Below are 20,722 nucleotides of genomic sequence, written 5' to 3'. Positions count from 1 at the left end.
ACTGCATCACCCTACTGACTCATATTCAATGTGTGGTCCACTAGAACCCCCAAGTCCTTTTCAGCAGTACAACCACTTAGCCAGTTAGCCCCAATTTTGTAGTTATGCATTTTATTTTTCCTTCCTAAGTGAAGTACTTTGCACTTGTCTTTATTGATTTTCATCTTGTCGAACTCAGGCCAGTTCTCCAATTTGTCAGTGTCATCCTGCAGTGCGATCCTGTCCTCAAAAGTGGTTGCAACTCCTCCCAGAGCGGCGTCATCTGCAAATTTTATAATTTGTCATCTGCTCCACTCGGTTATCCAACGGTCCCTGCTGGCCTTAAAACCTATGAAAAAGGGATTATCTCTAGAAGGAAGTGAGAATGACAGAAGAAGGAAGTGAACGATAGAAAAATCTTACTGGCACAAATCAGGAAGTTTGGGCAGCATAACTAGGTCTCACCCCACATCAGCACACATGCAAATCTTACCTGGGTCACAATAGCATCAAGGCCGCTCTGTCCCCATGCATAGTCGCCTGGATTTGAGTGCAGCATTCCACTCCTGCAGATAGGGGCAGACAGTTAAGGGAGCAATTTTGTCAAACTCCATACAGCTCAGAAATTTTCTTGCACTGAAATTCAAACAACCAACCACCAGCAGCAATCTTCGATTTATATAGCACATCCTCCTGTGGTATCTCAGAGATGAAGCCGTTCAGCTGGGTACAGATCCGCCAGCACAAGAGCCATCCCATGGTGGAGTGCCATTTATCCCATAGACACAACAGATTTGCAGCACGGCACGTGTTTATTGCAACGATCTGAACCAAGGTGGTGGTGCTAAATGCTGCTCGCTACTCACCAGGAAAAAGGGTGCTGTGAGCCTGGCATTGCTGAGTTTGCAAAAAAGCCTGCAAAGATCTGCTGTATTATTCTGTTATGAAGAAAGGGTAAAAAAACAACAAAAAACAAAAAAAAAACACAAATTGAGCATACAGGCTAGGACAAAAACAGGCAAGCAACAACATTTTTGTGAGAGAACAGCAGCAGCAAACCACTAGCTCCTCCCAAAATCAACTATGGGTCCCTCCCTCAGAAAGCCACACTTTGGTGGAGTGTTTGTTGTACATCTTTCTTCCAAGGGTGAGCCAAGACTGCAATGCAAATTTCTCCGATATGGTGTGAGGGGATGGGAAGGGAAAGCAAAGGGTTGAGATTTCCAGGGCACTGACTGTTTTCCCGACACGGATAGCTCTCATTGCTGTGGCAACGGAGCAAAAAGGGGGAGGGAGTGGAGAGTGAAAAATATTTAATTCAGAGTCAATAGTTTTCACTGATTTTTGGGGGAGAATGTGGACATGCCCTGGATCCAAGGAGACTGAGTGCTGCATATCTCACTATGTCATCCACTGAGTTATGGGAATTGCAGGTGTGGCAAGTGCACGAACACTCGGAGTTAAAAACCTGAATCTATGTAAATGATTTTAGGCACTGCAATGCCTAACTGATTTAGGAACCCACACCTCATTTTCAAAGGGGATTTAGACACTTAGGAGCAAAAATCCCATCAACTGTCAACAAGATTTGGCTCCTATGTGTAAATCCCTTTTGAAAATGAGATTTAGGCTCCTAAATCAGTTAGGCATTGCAAGACTGAGCCCAGCGATGCGGAAACACCTTTAAACATCTGGGCCCTAGTCTCTAGGGATACTCAACGGACCAGAGCCAATCTTCCTGCACCTGCTGCAGCACCAGATGCAGAATCAAGACCTCTTGTGGACACCCAACTTCCTCACCATGTTATTGCGTTAGCTCTCAACATCCTCTGGGCCAAGCACACTCCCATCCGGGGGAAGTTAGGAGCCGAAGAAACTATTCCAATGCCTTCTCTCCTCCATAGCACCAATCCTGCCTGCCCCCCCCATTTCCAAACAAGAGTTCTTGTACCTCCCCCAGCACGCCCTGCGACCCCAGAAGCAGTTCCTTCCCTTAACACCCCGTGACACCAGGGGCGGCCCCTTCCCTTAACGGTTTCTGGCTTGAAGTTGTTTTCAGGAATGGGAAGCAGGTGCGGACAGGTAGAACAGGTTAGGATGGAAGAAAGAAGGGGGATTCCCCAATGATGAATGGAGTGCCAAATTTGGGACTTGGTCTACGTAAGCACTCTGACCCAATACTCCCGCCCTCCTCCAAATCTAAGGACCCGCCCCATGCCCAAGGAGTTAAGAATTAAGATGACAGCAGGACCAACTCCACAATCTAATGGGAGGGCATCATGCTGCCATGCAGGGGTTTGGAGGTCACGACTCGTATCTGTCTTTGTTCCCAGACTGATAGCACTACTGGGACATGCCAGAAGCAGTGGGCCCAATGCCTCTCTTTAGCAACCCCAACGCTCGAGTGGCCCAAACAGGCTTTACAAAGGGCCCAGTTATCTGCAGGGGGAAGGGTGGTCAGTCTGCTGCAGGGTAAGACTCTGGGAAGCCTGGCGGCTCAGGCGGGAGGGAGGCCCGAGATAAGCTGCGATAAGTATGCTGAACGTCTCGTCACTTACCCTTCAATAGCAGGAGACCTATCTGGACGTGAGCTGCCCCGGGATCTGTACCTCCGCGTCATGGGCAGCCGCGGGGGCCTGCTTGGTCCCCAGAGATCCGCATGTGCTTGATGGCCCCTTTCATTATCTCGGCTGTCTTGATCCAGCGAGCTGCTGCTCAGAAATGGTCTGAAGTCTGGGAATAACATTGTGTGGTCCAAGTGGTCCCAAAGCTGTTGAGAAGCCAACACACACACACACAGAGAGAGGCTGTTAGGGCAGGAAAGGAACCTCTGCTTTACACACAGATCAAGAGGGATTGGGTGGGTCAAGGGATCAGTAGCAGTCACGGGACCCCTCTCCTCTTGATCATTGGCTTGACGCTAACCTAGGTCGATAGAGACTGAAAGCTGTTACCACCTGATGGTGGCTCACGTTCGGTAGCCTATGGAATGAGCAGGGAGAGGAGGAGGTGAGGTTTCTTCTGTTCCAGCTGAGACAGGACCCAGAGGGGAAAATATCAGATGCTCGTAAATGCAGGGCTAAACAGCAGAGGAGCTGTGGTTTTCTAAAGGCCCTTTAAAAATAAACAGTATACCAGTGACAAGTACTAGTCTGACATCCCTGGAGATTGACAGTCTCCATTTATTCCCAGAGCAGGCACTGCACAGGCAGGACTAATTCCCCCCCACAGCTCCCTGCCCTGTCAGTACGCCCGTAGCGATTAGAGGCCCTATACAAGACCAGCTGCCGGGCGCGGTACAGACACATAGTAAGTGCCAGGTGTTGTAAGCTCTTTGCAGCAATGCTGTCTACGCAGACAGACAAAGGTTGTCAGGAAAAAAGGCAGAGAGAAGGGAAGTGAATTGTCCAATATCATATAGCAGGTCTGCAGAGTCCCAGTCCAGCGCTCTACCCACTAGATCATGCTGCCTATCTGATAAGTAATCAGGCACTGACTACACAGAAGGTACCAACCAGCAGAGGTCAGCAGTGGCCAGAAGCCATTGCTACCCAACAGGGGATATTCTGCATGTCAGCAGTCTGAAAAGGCAGACCCCATGGACAAATAAAAGGCCTCCAACTGCACAGGCTATCCTGGGCTGCAGGCTACAGATTACCTCTGGATTCATGCCTCTGAAGCTGCAATCGCTGTGACAGAAAAATCCTCAGCGTGCTGCAAAATGGGGCAGCGGGGTTAGGCCAGGCCTGGAGAACCGGACAGAAGGAGACAGCAAGGTGCTATAACTGCGAAGTCGGTTAATTAAGAACTGCCTTTCGGGAAAACTTTTTAAAACATCAGGCAGAGCAGGGTGTGGGGGGAGGAAACAAAGTCATCCTGAGAAAAGCAATTTAGCAAATTTAGATTGTTTGCCATGGTTCCCAGAAATCGTCTGGCAACCAGCTTAATTTAGCCCAAACTAATCAGGCGCATCACCCCCAATTAGACTAATTTGTTGATTCTTTCCTGGCAGATTTATGTGCTGCTATCAAAACGGACTACATGTTTGTTTTAGTAACTTAGATAGCATTCGTCATCCTTAGCCAGAATGGAGCTAAATGGAGTTCCCAAAGCACTGGGCTAGCGGGTGTCAGCATAGCCTAGCAGATAGAGCACTGGACTGGGACTCTGGAGACAGGGGTTTTAATCCTGGCTCTGCCATTGGCTCAGTGCATGACCTTGGGCAAGTCACTTTAACCTCTCTGAGTCTCAGTTTCCTTTCTTAAAGGGCTTTAAGAGCTATGGGGGAAAATAGGTAATAACATTACTGGTACCTCTGACAAAGAGGGGGTGAGGGAAGGAAGGAGCAGCTGAAAAAGATAAATGGAGTAGAAAAAGGCTAGGGGAGAACTAATCCAAGCAGAAAAGCCTTGCATCTAACCTTCAAATCAGCTGCAGAGTGACCGTGGGGGATGCACATAGGGAGATAACACCAGGCCATGAAAGTCTCATGTTCAGCCAGTTCCAGATGGAACCTTGGTGGCTCAAAGAGACGGAATGAACACGACCGCCTGGGACGGACTCAGAGAGATGGTCGCTCGTGTGTTCTTCCCAATCAGCTGGCAAAGGTCCAGGGAGAAAACAGCTGTTCTTTTTCCTTCCTGACCTTGCAGCAGAATATTTGGTAGCTGTTCTGCCAATAGTAGGGGAGAACTGCAATGCTTCCGCTCCCTTCACTGCCCTAGGTTTACTGACTGAATGCTAAACTAAACTAAAGCATTTTGCTTTAAACACCAATGAAAAAAGTCTGGATGGGATGGGACGAGTGTGTGTGTGTGTTTCCAAGGCGCAGAGAGGGCGAAAGGCAGGGGGAGCGGCTTATCTGCTGACATCTCCTTGCTGGAGAGCTGGACCCTGAGGAAGGGAGAGTGGGCTGGGGGAGCAAGGGATGCTCCTAACGAAGAGGCTGGGGGAGTTCCTGCTGGGAAGAGCAGGGTTGCACCCCAAAAGGATGGGCAGGGTTTCTGTCCAGGCAGAGGGAAAGAAGGACAGATAAATAGCCTAGCTGTGACGGAAGATGCTGGGGTATGATAAGAACAAGGATTATATGCACTGGGGTGATACAGACTATTTGCACAAGCATTTTGTAATAAACACCATCCCTCTTGGGGGCCAGTTTAAGTAAGAGCCTGAAGTGGACTCCTTTGAGTTACCCAAGAAGGAAACTGAGGCAAGAAGCCACTTGCAGGGGTGCCCAGGAGGGAACCCACTCATTTATACCACCACCAGCGCATGCTCCATTCATTCATGCACCTGCTGCTTTTGCTGTCAAAACCCACCTGTTCCTTTACTAAATTGAACAGCTGTCAGTTCCGTGACAACCCCCCTAAGGTAAGTGGAGACACTCAGCTCAGGTGTGCAATTTGCCTAGGACATGAGCTTTCGGGGTAGTTGATGAAATTATGCAGCGCAATTGACTAGATTTTCTTGCCTTTTCCACCCACTTGCAGGAAAGAAGTGGGGTGTATAGAGAGTCACGAAACAAGGGAATCTCCCTGTTCTTCTCTCCTGGACCTCTGAAGGCATCGTTCAGAACTGAAAGCGCTAACTTGCAATCTTAGGCTGCAAAACCAGTTTTGTTTTATTGCATTTTGAGAAAGCCTCTTTGTGATTAAACAAGGCGGTGGTTCAAAATAGCTCAGTTAGTAGCAACTGATGCTATGTTACTATAAGGGTACAGAAGGTTTTATAAGATTTTTATGAAAGATTTCAGAATGTGTAAGCAAGCAAGCAATGTCAGACAACAGAGCTACCGGCGTGAAGCAGGAGCAGTTGGCATTTACACTGGATATATCAGTGTCAGGTGATCTAGACACATGACATTAGAAACAGCTGCATCACAAGAATCAGATATGTTCTATAGTACCGTAAAACGGAAATAGAATAATCTCAACATATTTACTATCCACATTTTACTGACACCTCATGAGCCTGGGGTATGTGAGCTGCAGCTTTATTTTGTGTATCTAAGTAGCTCAGTTTACAAGATCTTTATGACTATTAGTTCAACACAGCATCAGAGGACAGAAGGGAAGGAGAAGGAGAAGAAGAAAAAAAATAAAATCAAGATTATGATCTGCTTTGTGATTCACCAAACACACGCCCCTGAATCAGAACTGAGCTGGAACTTTTGTTGAACAGAATGCAGCTACGCTCGCCTGCAACACCGCCAAGAGCAAAAGCTCATTATTAATACTTATTTTAATATGTACATAGCGTCTTTCATCGTGAACATCCCAAAGCTCTTTGCGAACTGTCACACAAAATACAAGCAAAGGTCACTTCATTTCGGGAGTAGACCACGGCAGTTGAATAGCACACAGCAACAGTTTAATTGAGATGAATACTATACCCAGCTGAAACTGCAGAGGGGAATTAAGGCCATGTGCACACAAGCAAGCTTACAGTGACACAGCTCTACCAATGCAGCCGTGCCGCTGTAAGATCACTCGTGTAGGTGCTCTATGCCAGCGGGCAAGAGCTCTCCCGCAGACATAATTAAACCACCTCCAACGAGTGGTGGTAGCTGTGTCGACAGGAGCAGGTCTCCCGCTGACATAGCGCTGTTCACACTGGTGCCTCTGTTGGCGTAACTTACGTCACTCAGAGGGGTGTTTTTTCACACCCTTGAGCGACATATGTTATACTGACAAACGTGGTCGTGTAGACATAGCCTCAGATATGCATATTGTAATTGACTGTAAAATGATTAAGGGCATGGAACAGTTTCCATATGAGGAGAAATTAAAAAAAGTCTGGACTGTTCATCTTAGAAAAGAGACGACTGGGGGGCATGGAGGCCTATAAAATCATGATGGGTGTGGAGAAAAACCAACAAGGAAGTGTTCTTTACCCCTTCACATAACACAAGCACCTGGCGTCACCCCATAAATTAATGGGCAGCAGATTTAAAACAAACAAAAGGAAGAAGTACTTCACAAAATGTACAGTCAATCTGTGGAACTCATTGCCAAGGGATGCTGTGAAGGCTAAAACCATAACAGGGTTCAAAAAAGAATTAGATAAGTTGATGGAGAATAGATCCATCAATGGCTATTAGCCAAGATGGCCAGAGATGCAACCCCATGCTTTGGGTGTCCTTAAACATCTGACTGCCAGATGCTGGGACCGGACGACAGGAGACGGATCACTTGCTTACTGCCCTGTTCTGTTTATTCCCTCCAAAGCACCTGACACTGGCCACTGTCGGAAGACAGGATACTGGACTAGATGGATCATTGGTCTGACTCAGTACAGCCCTTCTTATGTTTTTAATCTTCTTATGTCTCCAAATACTCTCGCCAGCAAGAGACGACTGGACAAGGCCACTTTTGGGTCCTAATGCTGTTCTTTGCTACATGTAGGGGAAAGAAGGGAATTGCTGTAGATGCATCATAGATCAGGGGTGGGCAAAGTTTTTGGCCTGAGGGCCACATCAGGGTTCTGAAACTTTATGGAGGGCTGGGTAGGAAAGGTTCTGCCTTCCCAAACAGCCTGGTCCCCACCCGCCTACCACTTCCCACCTCCTGACTGCCCCCCTCAGAACTCCTGACCCATCCAACCTCCCCTGCTCCTTGTCCTCTGGCCCCTGACAGGCCCACCTGGGACTCCCATGCCTATCCAGCCCTCTCTGTTCTTCCCCCCCCCAAACTCTTCCCCACAACCTCTGCCCCATCCAACAGCCCCCTGGGATCCCCTGCCCCTTATCCAACCCCCCCGCTCCCCACCTCCTTACCTTGCCACTCAGAGCACCAGGACTGGCAGCCACACCGCCTGGCCAGAGCCAGCTACACTGCCACGCAATCTAGAGCACCAGGACAGGCCGGTGGCTCTCGTAGCCATGCTGCCCGGCAAGAGCTCGCAGCCCCACCACCTGGCGGCATGGCGAGCTGAGGCTGCAGGGGAGCGGCTGGGGGCTAGCCTCCCCAGCCAGGAGCTCCAGGGCTGGGCAGGAGGGTCCCATGGGCTGGATGTGGCCCATGGGCCGCAGTTTGCCCACCTCTGCCCTAGATCATGCCTCCTTCACTCCCGCTGCATCTGCTGCTCCTTGCACAATTATTTGCTTTGAGCTTTTGTCCTGCCATGCTCTGTGCTTGGAACTGCTCTGTTCGCATGCGCCAAGCCATCAACTTCAAAGCCCTCCTCAAAACTCACCATGTTCATGAAGTCTCCTATAGAGATCTCCTTAAAGATTACAGGTGAAATCCTGGCCCAGCTGTAGTCAATGGCAAAACTCCCATGTACTGAAATGGGACCAAGATTTCACCCAAGCTCACGCTCTACCTTCTTGTTGTATTTGTCTGAGATGAGAGTCTCTTTGGGCAGGGATTCTATCTGTTCTGTAAAGGAGTGTGCCTCTACCCAACCAACCAAAAAAAAAAGCTCTCATCTAGACAACACATTCAGGGTTTGAGACTGCTATCTGCTGGAAAGCAAATAAGTCAGTCACACATCAATCTCCTCTTATCAGTGTGTTCCTAGACATGCTTTCAAGAATGTCATTCCCTGAATAGCAATTTTTTTGAATGAAAATTTACACAATCCAAAATAGATTTTCTGCTCAGCTAAAGGTTTAAAAAAAAAACAACCACCCTTTTTTAAAAAAGCCTGCATTAAAAGCAAACTCACCTCTGCAAACTGTGTGGATGGACTGTCGTCTATTCCACTGCCACTACCATCTAGAAAACTGAGGAGAAAACAGACTAGTCAGCGCAGGTTGTTGTTTTCAAAAATAAGCTCCCCCTTCTGGGGGTTAAATATAGACTGAAGCCAGTGTGAGCCAGACTCTCAATAAGGAACAAGACAAGGCTCCCATGTAGGCAAAAAAGGATGATCAAATGTGGTACGTGACTTACTTTGTGGAAGGAATTAATCTATATATAAAACACAGTGTCACCCCAGAGGGGAAACGCAGGTAAAGCCGACGAGCCTGCTGAAAGAATAAAGTGACTCTACAGCACACCGATTTAGGGTTCTCTTGTATGGAAAAAATATGCAAGTTGTTTTACAGAGGCTCCACTTTGGAGGAAGCGTAGCAGCAGCCAGTTCACAAGAGAGTCACTGAACACCATCATAGAATCATAGAATATCAGGGTTGGAAGGGACCCCTGAAGGTCATCTAGTCCAACCCCCTGCTCGAAGCAGGACCAATTCCCAGTTAAATCATCCCAGCCAGGGCTTTGTCAAGCCTGACCTTAAAAACCTCTAAGGAAGGAGATTCTACCACCTCCCTAGGTAACGCATTCCAGTGTTTCACCACCCTCTTAGTGAAAAAGTTTTTCCTAATATCCAATCTAAACCTCCCCCCCTGCAATTTGAGACCATTACTCCTCGTTCTGTCATCTGCTACCATTGAGAACAGTCTAGAGCCATCCTCTTTGGAACCCCCTTTCAGGTAGTTGAAAGCAGCTATCAAATCCCCCCTCATTCTTCTCTTCTGCAGGCTAAACAATCCCAGCTCCCTCAGCCGCTCCTCATAAGTCATGTGTTCCAGACCCCTAATCATTTTGGTTGCCCTTCGCTGGACTCTCTCCAATTTATCCACATCCTTCTTGTAGTGTGGGGCCCAAAACTGGACACAGTACTCCAGATGAGGCCTCACTAATGTCGAGTTTAGTTTAGCATTCAGCAGTTCCAGTATAAACACACTTCCCTCAGGCGCTAGATTAGCATTTGTGCTTCACTGTAGCCGTTCAGAGCAGTTCACTGGTTTATCTTGGATATCTGGCACTTTGTCCCCTCCCCCCATCTACTAAACTGAAACTGAAAGCTTCCTGTGCCTAGCACTGCAACACAAACCATGTCATTTTGCAGTGTTTGTTCAGGGAAGGGTGCTCACAACACTGAAAGGGCTACTCTGTTCCAAGGCAAACATTCCTAACCACAGAGCCAAGCAAAAAACATTGGGCTTCATGTAATTACATTTTCATGTTCCTTGGTTAACTGCTAGGAATATCTGTGTTCAAAAGGGACAGTGATTCACACCTTTCCAGTGAAACATGTTTCAAGGCTTTCCTGCTTTGGGAGCCCTAAAATATCAGACTTTAACATTGTTACCACTCCCACTCCAAATAGCACAACTTTCTCAGCAGTGGCTCAGGCCTGAATATAGTAAGTGCCAGACGAGCATATTTTTCAGTCCCTAGTTGTCTGTAGGCAGCATGTTCCACTGGATAAAGAACTGAACTGTGAATCAATAGAGCTGGCTTCTATTTCTGGCTTTGCTACCAAATCACTGTGACCTCTTGGGCACAGTCTCTCAATTTCCTCTTTCATAAGACGCTGAGATCAATGGATGAAAACTGCTAATTGTATTTAAATCCTAACAACTAGCACATTAGAAGGAGCAGAGCGTTAGGACACATAGCCTGCTTTATGCAATCAGAGGAAAGGTGGAGTCTTGTTCAAACATGATTACTCAGCCATGTAAAATCAACTAACACACAATATAAAGTTCTGCACATCTCCAAAGAGCTCACCAATACAAAACATCTTTGAAATAGGCACTACATAATGAGTTAAGCCATCATTACTATTAAGTGGAATATTAAATCAAGCCATATTATATAGTACTAGACCAAGATTTTGCTCCACCTAAAACCTGGTCAGGATTTGTGCTGCAAATCGACGTTCCATCTCACCTACATTTTTGCCAGAAGAGTGCTAAATTAGTACATAGCGATGCTAGCTCCCGACCACCAAATTAGTTTCCATTAACAAAATAGCAGCAGCTCTATAGTGCTCAAATATTAATCACTCCCAACAATCCCATTACATACTATCCCCATTTAAAAGTTTGAGAACTTGAAGCAGAGGCACGAGGAGACTTTCTTGAGGCCACAAAGGGAGTCTGTGTCACAGCAACGCACTCGAGTTCTAATCCTGATCCATACTTAAACAGTTACTCTTAATTATAGCAGCCCATAAGAAGGAAGTATTAGTGCAGGAAAATTTATAGCATTAATATGGCTTCTGCTGAGCTTTGCTACTAGAGAGGAGGGATGGTCTAGCGGTTAGGGAGCTAGCTGGAAGACCAGGGTTCAACCCTGTCTTCCGGCACAGACTCCCTGTTTGTGGCCTGAGCAAGTCACTTAGGTCTAATCCCTAGCCCTAACCCACAGCGTAGACACTACTAGGTAGATGGAAGAATTTTTCCATTGAACCTACAGTCCATCTCTCCGAGAGGTGGTATAACTACACTGATGGAAAAACCCCTTCCATTGAAGCAGGAAGCGTCTACACAACAGTGACACAGGAGCACAGCCGCAGCACTGTAGCTGTGATGTGCTAGTGTAGACATGCCCTTAGTGTCTGTGTCTCAGTTCCGTGTCTGTAATGTGGAAATAACAGCACTGCCCCACTTCACAGGAGGTTGGGAGGATAAATAACTTTAAAGAATAAGAGGTGCTCAGACACTACAGTAATTAAAGTACCTTAAATGGAGAGAAAAGGTACTCTTAACCTTCATACCTGCAACCACAAAGGTTTCAATCTCTTCTCAGTGAACTTGCCTAACTAGCATTAACAATTATATCCCCAAATCCATAAGAACACTCATCTACCACAGTGGTTCTCAACCTGTGGTCTGTGGACTCCTGGGGGTCTGCGGACTCCTGGGGGTCTGCAGACCATGTTTAAGATTTCCAAAAGGGTCCGCACCTCCATTCAAATTTTTGTGTAGGCGTCCACAAATGAAAAAAGGTTGAGAATCACGGATCTACTGGACACAAGCACAGACTAACCTCACAACTTCCACTACTTTATTAAGGGGCTTCCTTGAAGTTCTCCTTGTCAATATCATTCCAGTGTCACAATAACGTTTGTTTTACTCTGTGTTAATAAGTGTTCTATAATTGTCACTGCTATCAGTTGACATAAATAGGTCCTGTTTTAATTTTGCATCCATTTTCCCTTATTTTATGTACAGCCTTTAAATGCCTTGCAATACACCACTTACAAACTGATTACAAATATATATTAGCAATTGACCTCACACATTCATGAGTATGTACAATACCTGGAATCATCTGTCACTTCTTCAATAAAGCCAGATTCACATCTGGGGCAAATGTACTCCTACGAAGAGAGAAAAGGGAAGTCTTTAGCCACATTATGCTCAGTTTGCAGATGCAGGCAGGAAATACAGTGCCCAAGGTGAAGCTCAGAGACACAGAGTGTGTGATTCTGAATTTTTGTTTCCCCCACAATAAAAATATAGACTTTGCACCTTCGTGCCATCTTTTATCAGAAGATCTCAAAGCACTTTAAAAAGGGTGGGTATTATTCCCCGTTTTATAACTGAGGGTCCGACAGGTGCCTTCCCCAAGGTCACACAAGATCAGTGGCAAATTGGAAAAATAAAACCCTCTGTTTCCTGACTCCCAACCCCTTGCTCTAACCAGTAGACCATGCAACCTCCTTTCAGTTTAGGCTTGACATTCTTGAAGTCCTTTATATTTGTGAAAGCAGCTCCCAGCTGAGATCAGGGGGAAAAAAACCCAACAGTTAAAGAGATTCTACATCCATATCACTTCACACTGTATACTATTAGAACAGGAAGAATTGGAAGAAGCTAGACTGATTGTCCTTATTTGTTTAGGACCTTTGGTTGTGTCACTCATGTGATCCATTTTATTCATCCATCAAGTGAATAGACTATCTAAGTCACAAAGGTGCTATGATTTGGTGTAAAATGCTTAGTCTCAGATTAATCGACATTAGGGAAGGGCAAAGTAGATTATAATAAACTATCAGTTGGAGATGTTCACTGGGGTAGTTTAACTAGAAAGCAGATTTTCTGCTTCTTACAGAGCAATTCCACAGCTCAGCATTGGTATCTCAGTGGTGTCTGGATGTTCTGCCACAACCCGCCTGAACATGGTCTTTATCTATCAGCAGCAAACCAGCCTGGATAACTCCATTTAAGAAGAGTGCCCTTTAGAAGCCTACCGAGAAGCGCTGGGAACTTTGATAACAGGCCTCGGGTGAAGACGACTTCAACTGCCAATTGACAGCGATGGTGACAGAGAAAAGGCTACTTCAGTTAAAGAGGTGCCAGAAAGCAGCTATTTCAAACACAGCTCTGCCGCTGTGCTGGCCCTCCTGTAGCGAGCACTGCAGGAAAGACAGCCCTTGCTAGGAATTTACAGGCTAGTCACTCTGTAATTATCAAAGTCAGAGCATAAACAGCTTTGTCATCTCTTTTTAAAGCCACTTTCATAGAAGGAGATAAGAGGAATGAGCTGGATTCACTCAGTCCACCAACCAGATACCAGCTCTGCCTGGTATTCTGTTTTCTCACCGGCTACGCTGTCCCTTTACAAGCCTGAATTATTTGGGCTGGGAATTTTTTAAATGCACTGCCTCATGTCTGTCTCCTGCTGCATGTTGCCCTGCCCCCTTACCTGAATGGCCACACAGACCTATACGCCTTTAAACCCCCAAAATATTAACCGTGGGGCTCATGCCTCCACCTTTCCTACTGCAAGCTCAACCATGACATCACCCTTCTCAGTGCTCTGTACGCAAGGCAGGAAGCAGCAAGACCAGAAGCACGTAGCTCCCGGATGTCACCATCTATGCAAGAGCCAGGGGTGGGTGTTCCAGTGGTGCAGCTGCAAAACTTTCAAGAATTTGGGAATCTAGAGGTTCCCCAGTCATATGAATTTAGGCAAACACCCTGCTAAAGACATCAATGTAAAGTTAATGGATGCATCCATTATAGGAAAGATTTTAAAAAGCAGGTTTTAGTCCATGTGCTGGAAGAAATAGGAGCTCAACTTATTTCGTTTATACAGGTGGCTGGAGTTCCTCTAATGACTGGGTATTTGTGCTCCCATTTTGGGAGCCCTGGGGAGAGTGCATGATCTAAAGGGAACATTTCCATTCCCTGGGCATCAGTGTCCCCACCTGTAAAATGGAGACAATATTGCCCCCTATTTCTCTGGGGTGGGGAGGTTATGAGGTTTAATTCATTAATGTTTGTAAAGCTCTTTGAGATCCTTGCATGAAGCCTTCAGAAAGGTAAAGGCTGGCCTAAAAAATTAAGGGGGCAAAAGGAGTCAGGGGCCTAATTTCCACTGACTTTCAACCTTAGGCCACTTTGAAAATACTCCCGCAACTGATGAAAAATCCCTCAGCCACAATGATTTTCCATGACTTTCTGCCTCAAGTTATGCTTGATCATGGACCCAGTCCTGCAAACCTTCCCTTCAACTGACACGAGAGCTGTCACTAAGCACCGCTCAGTGTCCACCCTCCATTTCCCGAGCGAGAGGCTAGCAAAAACAACAAATACGCTCCAATGCCAGTTGCCTGTATCTGGACCCCTCATCACACGGGCGTCAGGGAAGGGTATGGCAGTGACACAACACATGTTGCCTTGGCGGATACCCTCCTGCTGTCTGTATAGACCCATGCCCACCCTGCTGGACCTTCCTGAAGCATCTGACACTGCCGATCACCAAATACTCCCATCCTGCCTGCAGGGGTGAATAAAGATGTCTCAAAATGGTTCTCTGACCAAACCCACCAGCTCATTATGGGAAAGTGTTTCTCCACTTCCACCGTCATGATCGGTAGACTTCTGTACTCTTCCCCCATCTTATCCAGCAGCCATGCAAAGCCGTCAGGAAAGCTTGTAGACACCACAGGCTGCAAAGCATCCCCAGCTCTGCATCCCCTTTACGTCAACATACAGAGCACTTTCTCAGCTTTCGCAATACCCAGCTGAAGATCAGCAATGAGGAACTTCCCGGGGGGGGGGGGGGAGGACCCAGGCAAGACTCAGGTGATGCTAGCATGGAAAGCAAAGTGATTGGAAAAACCTGCCTCCTCTATAAACAACCTCACTTCCATTGATGGCATCTGCCCTGAGAACGTGAACACACCTGCTATCATCTGTGACAAGCTAGGAGATCACACTCTATACCAACACACGGGGCAATCCATGCATTTGTGAATAGAAAGTAAACATAATGAGGATCTGGCCCACAAGATGCCAACTGGTAAATCAGCGCAGCTCCCTAGCAATGTCGATTTATACAACAGCTGAGGATCTGGTCCCTTAAGCCCAACACTTTAAAAAAATGCAGAGGTCGGCAAATAGAAGCAATCTGTCAATGCTAATACAATGCGATCTTTCAGATATTTCATTGACACTACATACAGCAATGCCCCCTAACATACACAGCCTCCACCAAACGCTGACTTCCTCAAATATCAGTATACATTAAGGCCCATTACATGCATGGTCTGAAAACCTTGTGCAAGCAGTTGTACTTTGATATTCATCTTCAATCTGAAACCCCCTTGGAAACATACCCAGACTCTGTTTGCGATGTCAGATACTGAGGGTGGGGGAAAACATGCTGCATGTCAGGACAAGGGACGGGAAGTTCTGAAACAGTTTAATATGATAAATTATACTCCAAGAGGGCTCTCAGACAGTCTAAACGCAGATCACGCTGCAATTTGAGACTCTATAAGAACATCAGTCGGATTTGATGGACGAAGGCTTGTCACAATATCACAGTCTAGCCTCTTGGCTGAGGCATGCCACTATACATGAACCAGGACTGACATTTTGGCCCTGATCCTGAAAGCTGTCCGATGCAAGTGTATCCCTTCGCCCTCGCTCTCTCACAGGGGCAAGACTCCACTTCATGAAGAACAACTATCTCCATCGGTGTCTCTTTACAAATCAATCCATTCTATTTCAATGGCATTAGAACAGACTTTTTTTAAAAAAACAAAAAACAAAAAACCCACCACACGTATTTAAGTACTGTTCTGTAAAGAGAATTGAGCACTTGTGACGTGCGCTGGATTGACAGCCTCAGAGACAGACAGAGAGATTCCAACGCAGACAGCAGCTTCCCCTATGCTGACCCAAGTCCCACATTTGACATGGTAGGAGCCTCCTCTAGAGACAAGATCAGGTTTCCAGTTCTTAGCCTCTCCTTGAAGACTGCCAATTAGGGATGGGATTTTCAAGGCTTAAGGGAGTCAGGCGCCCAGCTTCTGTTGATGGTCAAGGAAAGCTAAGCATCTAAGTCGTTAGACCCCTTTAAATATCCCAGCCTTGGGTGCCAATTTGTGCCAGCGTTTTTTGTCCTTTATACATTTAGTGGTCATAGTCCAGATTTCTACTTTCCAAGTTTACCCCAGATGGGCTAAGGAACAACCTTTGAATGTTTTCTAAATTTTAAAACTCACTTTAACAAATTTCAGAGTAGCAGCCGTGTTAGTCTGTATTCGCAAAAAGAAAAGGAGGACTCGTGGCACCTTAGAGACTAACAAATTTATTTGAGCATAAGCTTTCATGAGCTACAGCTAAAGCTTATGCTCGAATAAATTTGTTAGTCTCTAAGGTGCCACGAGTCCTCCTTTTCTTTTTAAATAACAAAGAGCATTTCAACTTTGTGGCAAAACCTGGCTCCCGTGAGGGCAAGCTAATAAGCTGTTCACCCTGAGGAAAAACAGGCAGTGACCTCATAAAACAGCCTAAGTTACTGTTTATCCCTTAAATGACAGGGGTAAAAATTTGGCTGCAAGCTTAAACATTCTGGGATCTGCTTTTACACTAGAGGTGTGGGGAATGCCTTTCTCCAGTCCCCATCAGAATACTGATGAGAGAACGGAAAGCATTTAAGTGATTCCCCCTACCAATTCCTGGTCTTAAAAAGCTTATTTAGAAAGTGGCCTAGTTCTGCTCCAGCATCATAAGTCTGCTTCAATTTGTGGCAGACATCACCAAAAACCATGCAGTCTCTGAAGATTATTTTTCCTCTGCCCCCACCACGCTGAAGAGTGATTTAATAAGGAACATTCCCAGGACTCAGGAATAGAATTTCAAGCTTGAATTTGGCAGCATACAGTCATCCATATTCTTGAGCTCCATGTGTATTCAGGTAGATATGAAACAGGTCAAGGAAACGATCAAGTTACTTTACATCTCACTAGTGGTTTCATGGAACTAGTTTAGCCATAAGCAACAACTGAAATCTAATCCAAGAATCGCTAATATTTTTCCCCTTGTTTCAGATGCTTCTAAAAAAAACTGAACAAGGTTTATCAGTGGAGCGCATACTGGAGAAAATTAAACGTTTAGGACATTTTTGCACATTCAGGCTTCAGGCCAGAACACTGCTTGGTAGGTCTGCAGTGTCCAGAGAAGTTATGAGCACACATGCTAGAGGCTACATCCACCTCCCAGGAAGACCGCCAACAACCCAACAGGAATCTTTACAAAACACAAACCAAGAGAGTATTTTAGGCATCAAGAGTTCTGCTAACCAGACAGGGCATTACAGGGAGCACCAGACGAAAAACAAGATACATATGCGTCAGAGATGGATGAGAACTCTAACTTCGTATAGTCCATCCAACAAAGCAGGGGTGGCCAACCTGTGGCTCTGGAGCCCCATGTGGCTCTTCAGAAGTTAATATGCGGCTCCTTGTCTAGGCACCGAGTCTGGGGCTGGAGCTACAGGCTCCAACTTTCCAATGTGCCGGGGGGTTCTCTCTGCTCAACCTCCGGCTCTGCCCCCACTCAACCCCCTCCTGCCCCCTCCCCTGAGCCTGCCATGCCCTCACTCCTTCCCCCCTCAGAGCCTCCTGCATGCCATGAAACAGTTGATCGGGAGGTACGGGGAGGACGGGGGAGGCGCGGATCATCAGGGTTGGGAGGGTTGGAAGACTCTGGGAGCAGAGGGGGGGGGGGGGGTGCTGATGACTTATTACTGTGGCTCTTTTGAAATGTACGTTGGTAAATTCTGACTCCTTCTCAGTCTCAGGTTGGCCACCCCTGCAAAAAACGATTACTCCCTACAGTGCATCACTCAGCTCTCCTCTGAATTCCTGATACCTTTTGGTGTCCAATACCTGCTCAAATTCCAGGAGTGAGGTGATCAGAGCTATAGAGCAGAGGACAAATACCTCCCTGCCCTGTCATGTGACGCCTTCATGGGTGCAGCCTCAAAGTTTTCACTGGTCTTTTTGCTGTCACACTGCATACTCCAGTTTACAGTCCTGTGTGTCTGGGTCAACATAACTGCTTTCCACATTCTTCCTTCTGATCGAACCTTTCTAATGATTTCCCATATATTTATTTATAATTAGTATTACCATAGCACCTAGGAGCCCTTATTAAGGGCCACAAGCCCTTCCACCCTCCACAGATTAATCTTGTTTTGTTATTTTCTACACTGACGCATCAGTTATGAACCTTTACAACTTTGTCCTTCCTGCTTGGACATAAGGGGAAAAGCTTTAACGGAGAGCTCAGGTCTCAGTTAGGTAGCTAAATAAGTGCCAGGATTTTCAAAGGAGCCCTGGATTATTGGCGCTCAGCACCTGTGAAAGTCTGGCATCAGTTCAAAAAAATAATAATATGGGGACGCTAAAGAGAGCAGACACGTACATTTGAAAGAAGAATTGCATTGCTCAGTTCTGTGCAGAGCAGGTATTTGAGTTAAATACCAATATGTACAGCTAGACTAAGCAACAATTGAGGGTGGAAGCAAGTAGGATCATGTAACCATCTGTAAGTATTTGAAGATACCTAGGGAGGTGGGAGAATCTCCTTCCTTAGAAGTTTTTAAGGTCAGGCTTGACAAAGCCCTGGCTGGGATGATTTAATTGGGGATTGGTCCTGCTTTGAGCAGGGGGTTGGACTAGATGACCTCCTGAGGTCCCTTCCAACCCTGATATTCTAGGATATCAGCAACTAGGAGGAAGATCATTATTTAGGGTAAAAATCGCTGTACCTCCTATGGCCCTGCTGTAGGGTTATGGTCCAAATTTGAAGTTGTTTGAGTAAGGGACTCCTAAGATATAGCCCCCCTGAAAACTAATGTATCAACATTTTATGGTTCTTATAACTTTTCTTGCACAGACCCCAGGTTCAAACTATGGCTCTGATTCTCCCCAAACTGACCTCAGGATTGATCTCTGCTAATGTCTGCCACCCACTGCCCCTTGGCAGAAACAATAATTTTAGAAGTTATTCAGGGTAGAAGATGGATCTACAAAGGGCTTCAGCCAAGCGCTATGATGTCCATCGATGCAGGCTGAAGCATCGCTCAAAGAGGGCAGAGTCACGGTTGTGGGGTGTGTATTTTAACTCAATTTCCTGGTATTTAGAACCAGAGGGGCTGACTCAGGAGTGTTACAAGGATGCTCTGAAGAATATGATGTTCTAGGAGCGTAAATACAGAGTATTATTTGATTGGACTAAGCAACTGAACAAGTGACGTAGGGAACAGACAGACAAGGGGACTGGAAGATCTAATGGGTAGAGACTCAAGCCCTGAGATTCCATGATATCCTTTTTAAGTTACATGAAACCCCAGTTTAGCAAAGTACTTAAACACATGCTTAACTTTAAGCATTCAAGTGATCCCATTGACTTTAATGGGTTTACTTCTGCCCCTGAAGTTGGGCATGTGCTGAATTGAGTCTGAAGAGACACTCCTCCTCCCTTTCCCATGGTGCACCTGAGACTCAAGCCCCTAATTTTAACAGGAAGTTGCTGCTAGCAAGGTGTTCACAGTGAGGGGCTCTTAGACTCTGGAACTCAGCCCTTCTCTTGGTCTGACAGAGCCACAGCTCTGTTATCTTTCAGGGACAAGGCAACTTTACTTTAAGTTGGCAGTGAGATAAGAGGGGTGGTTTTTGTACAGCTGAATGGATGAGTTCATGGCCCTGATTTACTAAAAATGTAACTATAATGAGAGGGACACATTTCCTAAGAGCACCCAGACTTCTGTAGTATGCAAGGTCTTGGAAAAAATTTTGAAGGAGAAAGTAGTTAAGGACATTGAGGTCAGTGGTAAATGGGACAAAATCCAACATGGTTTTACAAAAGGTAGATCGTGCCAAACCAACCTGATCTCCTTCTTTGAGAAAGTAACGGATTTTTTAGACAAAGGAAATGCAGTGGATCTAATTTACCTAGATTTCAGTAAGGTGTTTGATATGGTACCACATGGGGAATTATTAGTTAAATTGGAAAAGATGGGGATTAACATAAAAATTGAAAGGTGGATAAGGAATTGGTTAATAGGGAGACTACAGCAGGTCATACTGAAAGGTGAACTGTCAGGCTGGAGGGAGGTTACCAGTGGAGTTCCTCAGGGATCGGTTCGGGGACTAATCTTATTTAATCTTTTTATTACTGACCTTGGCACAAAAAGTGGGAGTGTGCTAATAAAGTTTGCGGATGATACAAAGCTGGGAGGTATTGCCAATTTAGAGAGAGACCAATTTAGAGAGATCATACAGGAAGATCTGGATGACCTTGTAAACTGGAGTAATAGTAATAGGATGAAATTTAATAGTGAAAAGTGTAAGGTCATGCATTTAGGGATTAATAACAAGAATTCTAGTTATAAGCTGGGGACTCATCAATTAGAAGTAACAGAGGAGGAGAAGGACCTTGGAGTATTGGTTGATCACAGGATGACGATGAGCTGCCAATGTGATATGGCCGTGAAAAAAACTAATGCAGTCTTGAGATGCATTAGGTGAGGTATGTCCAGTAGAGATAAGGAGGTTTTAGTACTGTTATAAAAGGCACTGGTGAGACCTCATCTGGAATACTGTGTGCAGTTCTGGTCTCCCATGTTTAAGAAGGATGAATTCAAACTGAAACAGCTACAGAGAAGGATGTATCCATCCATCATCTTAGGATGATCCGAGGAAT

General features: G+C 45.9%; 1 protein-coding gene across 1 annotated transcript in view; it reads right to left on the bottom strand.

Annotated features, from left to right (window-relative positions):
- RNF115 (ring finger protein 115) overlaps positions 1-20,722 on the bottom strand; it is a 51,511-nt gene that overhangs the window by 17,324 nt on the left and 13,465 nt on the right. Inside the window, exons 2-6 of the mRNA XM_073322637.1 lie at positions 12,035-12,093; positions 8,647-8,704; positions 2,538-2,749; positions 846-917; positions 473-545 (exon numbers count right to left, since the gene is read on the bottom strand). Of these exons, the coding sequence (XP_073178738.1) occupies positions 473-545; positions 846-917; positions 2,538-2,749; positions 8,647-8,704; positions 12,035-12,093 (474 nt within the window). The remainder of the gene's footprint in view (positions 1-472; positions 546-845; positions 918-2,537; positions 2,750-8,646; positions 8,705-12,034; positions 12,094-20,722) is intronic.

The sequence above is a fragment of the Lepidochelys kempii genome, chromosome 24 (genome assembly GCF_965140265.1).
Source record: "Lepidochelys kempii isolate rLepKem1 chromosome 24, rLepKem1.hap2, whole genome shotgun sequence".
NCBI classification, from domain to species: domain Eukaryota; kingdom Metazoa; phylum Chordata; order Testudines; family Cheloniidae; genus Lepidochelys; species Lepidochelys kempii.
Note: the sequence above shows the minus strand (reverse complement) of the source record. Positions and strands in the feature narration are given on the sequence as shown.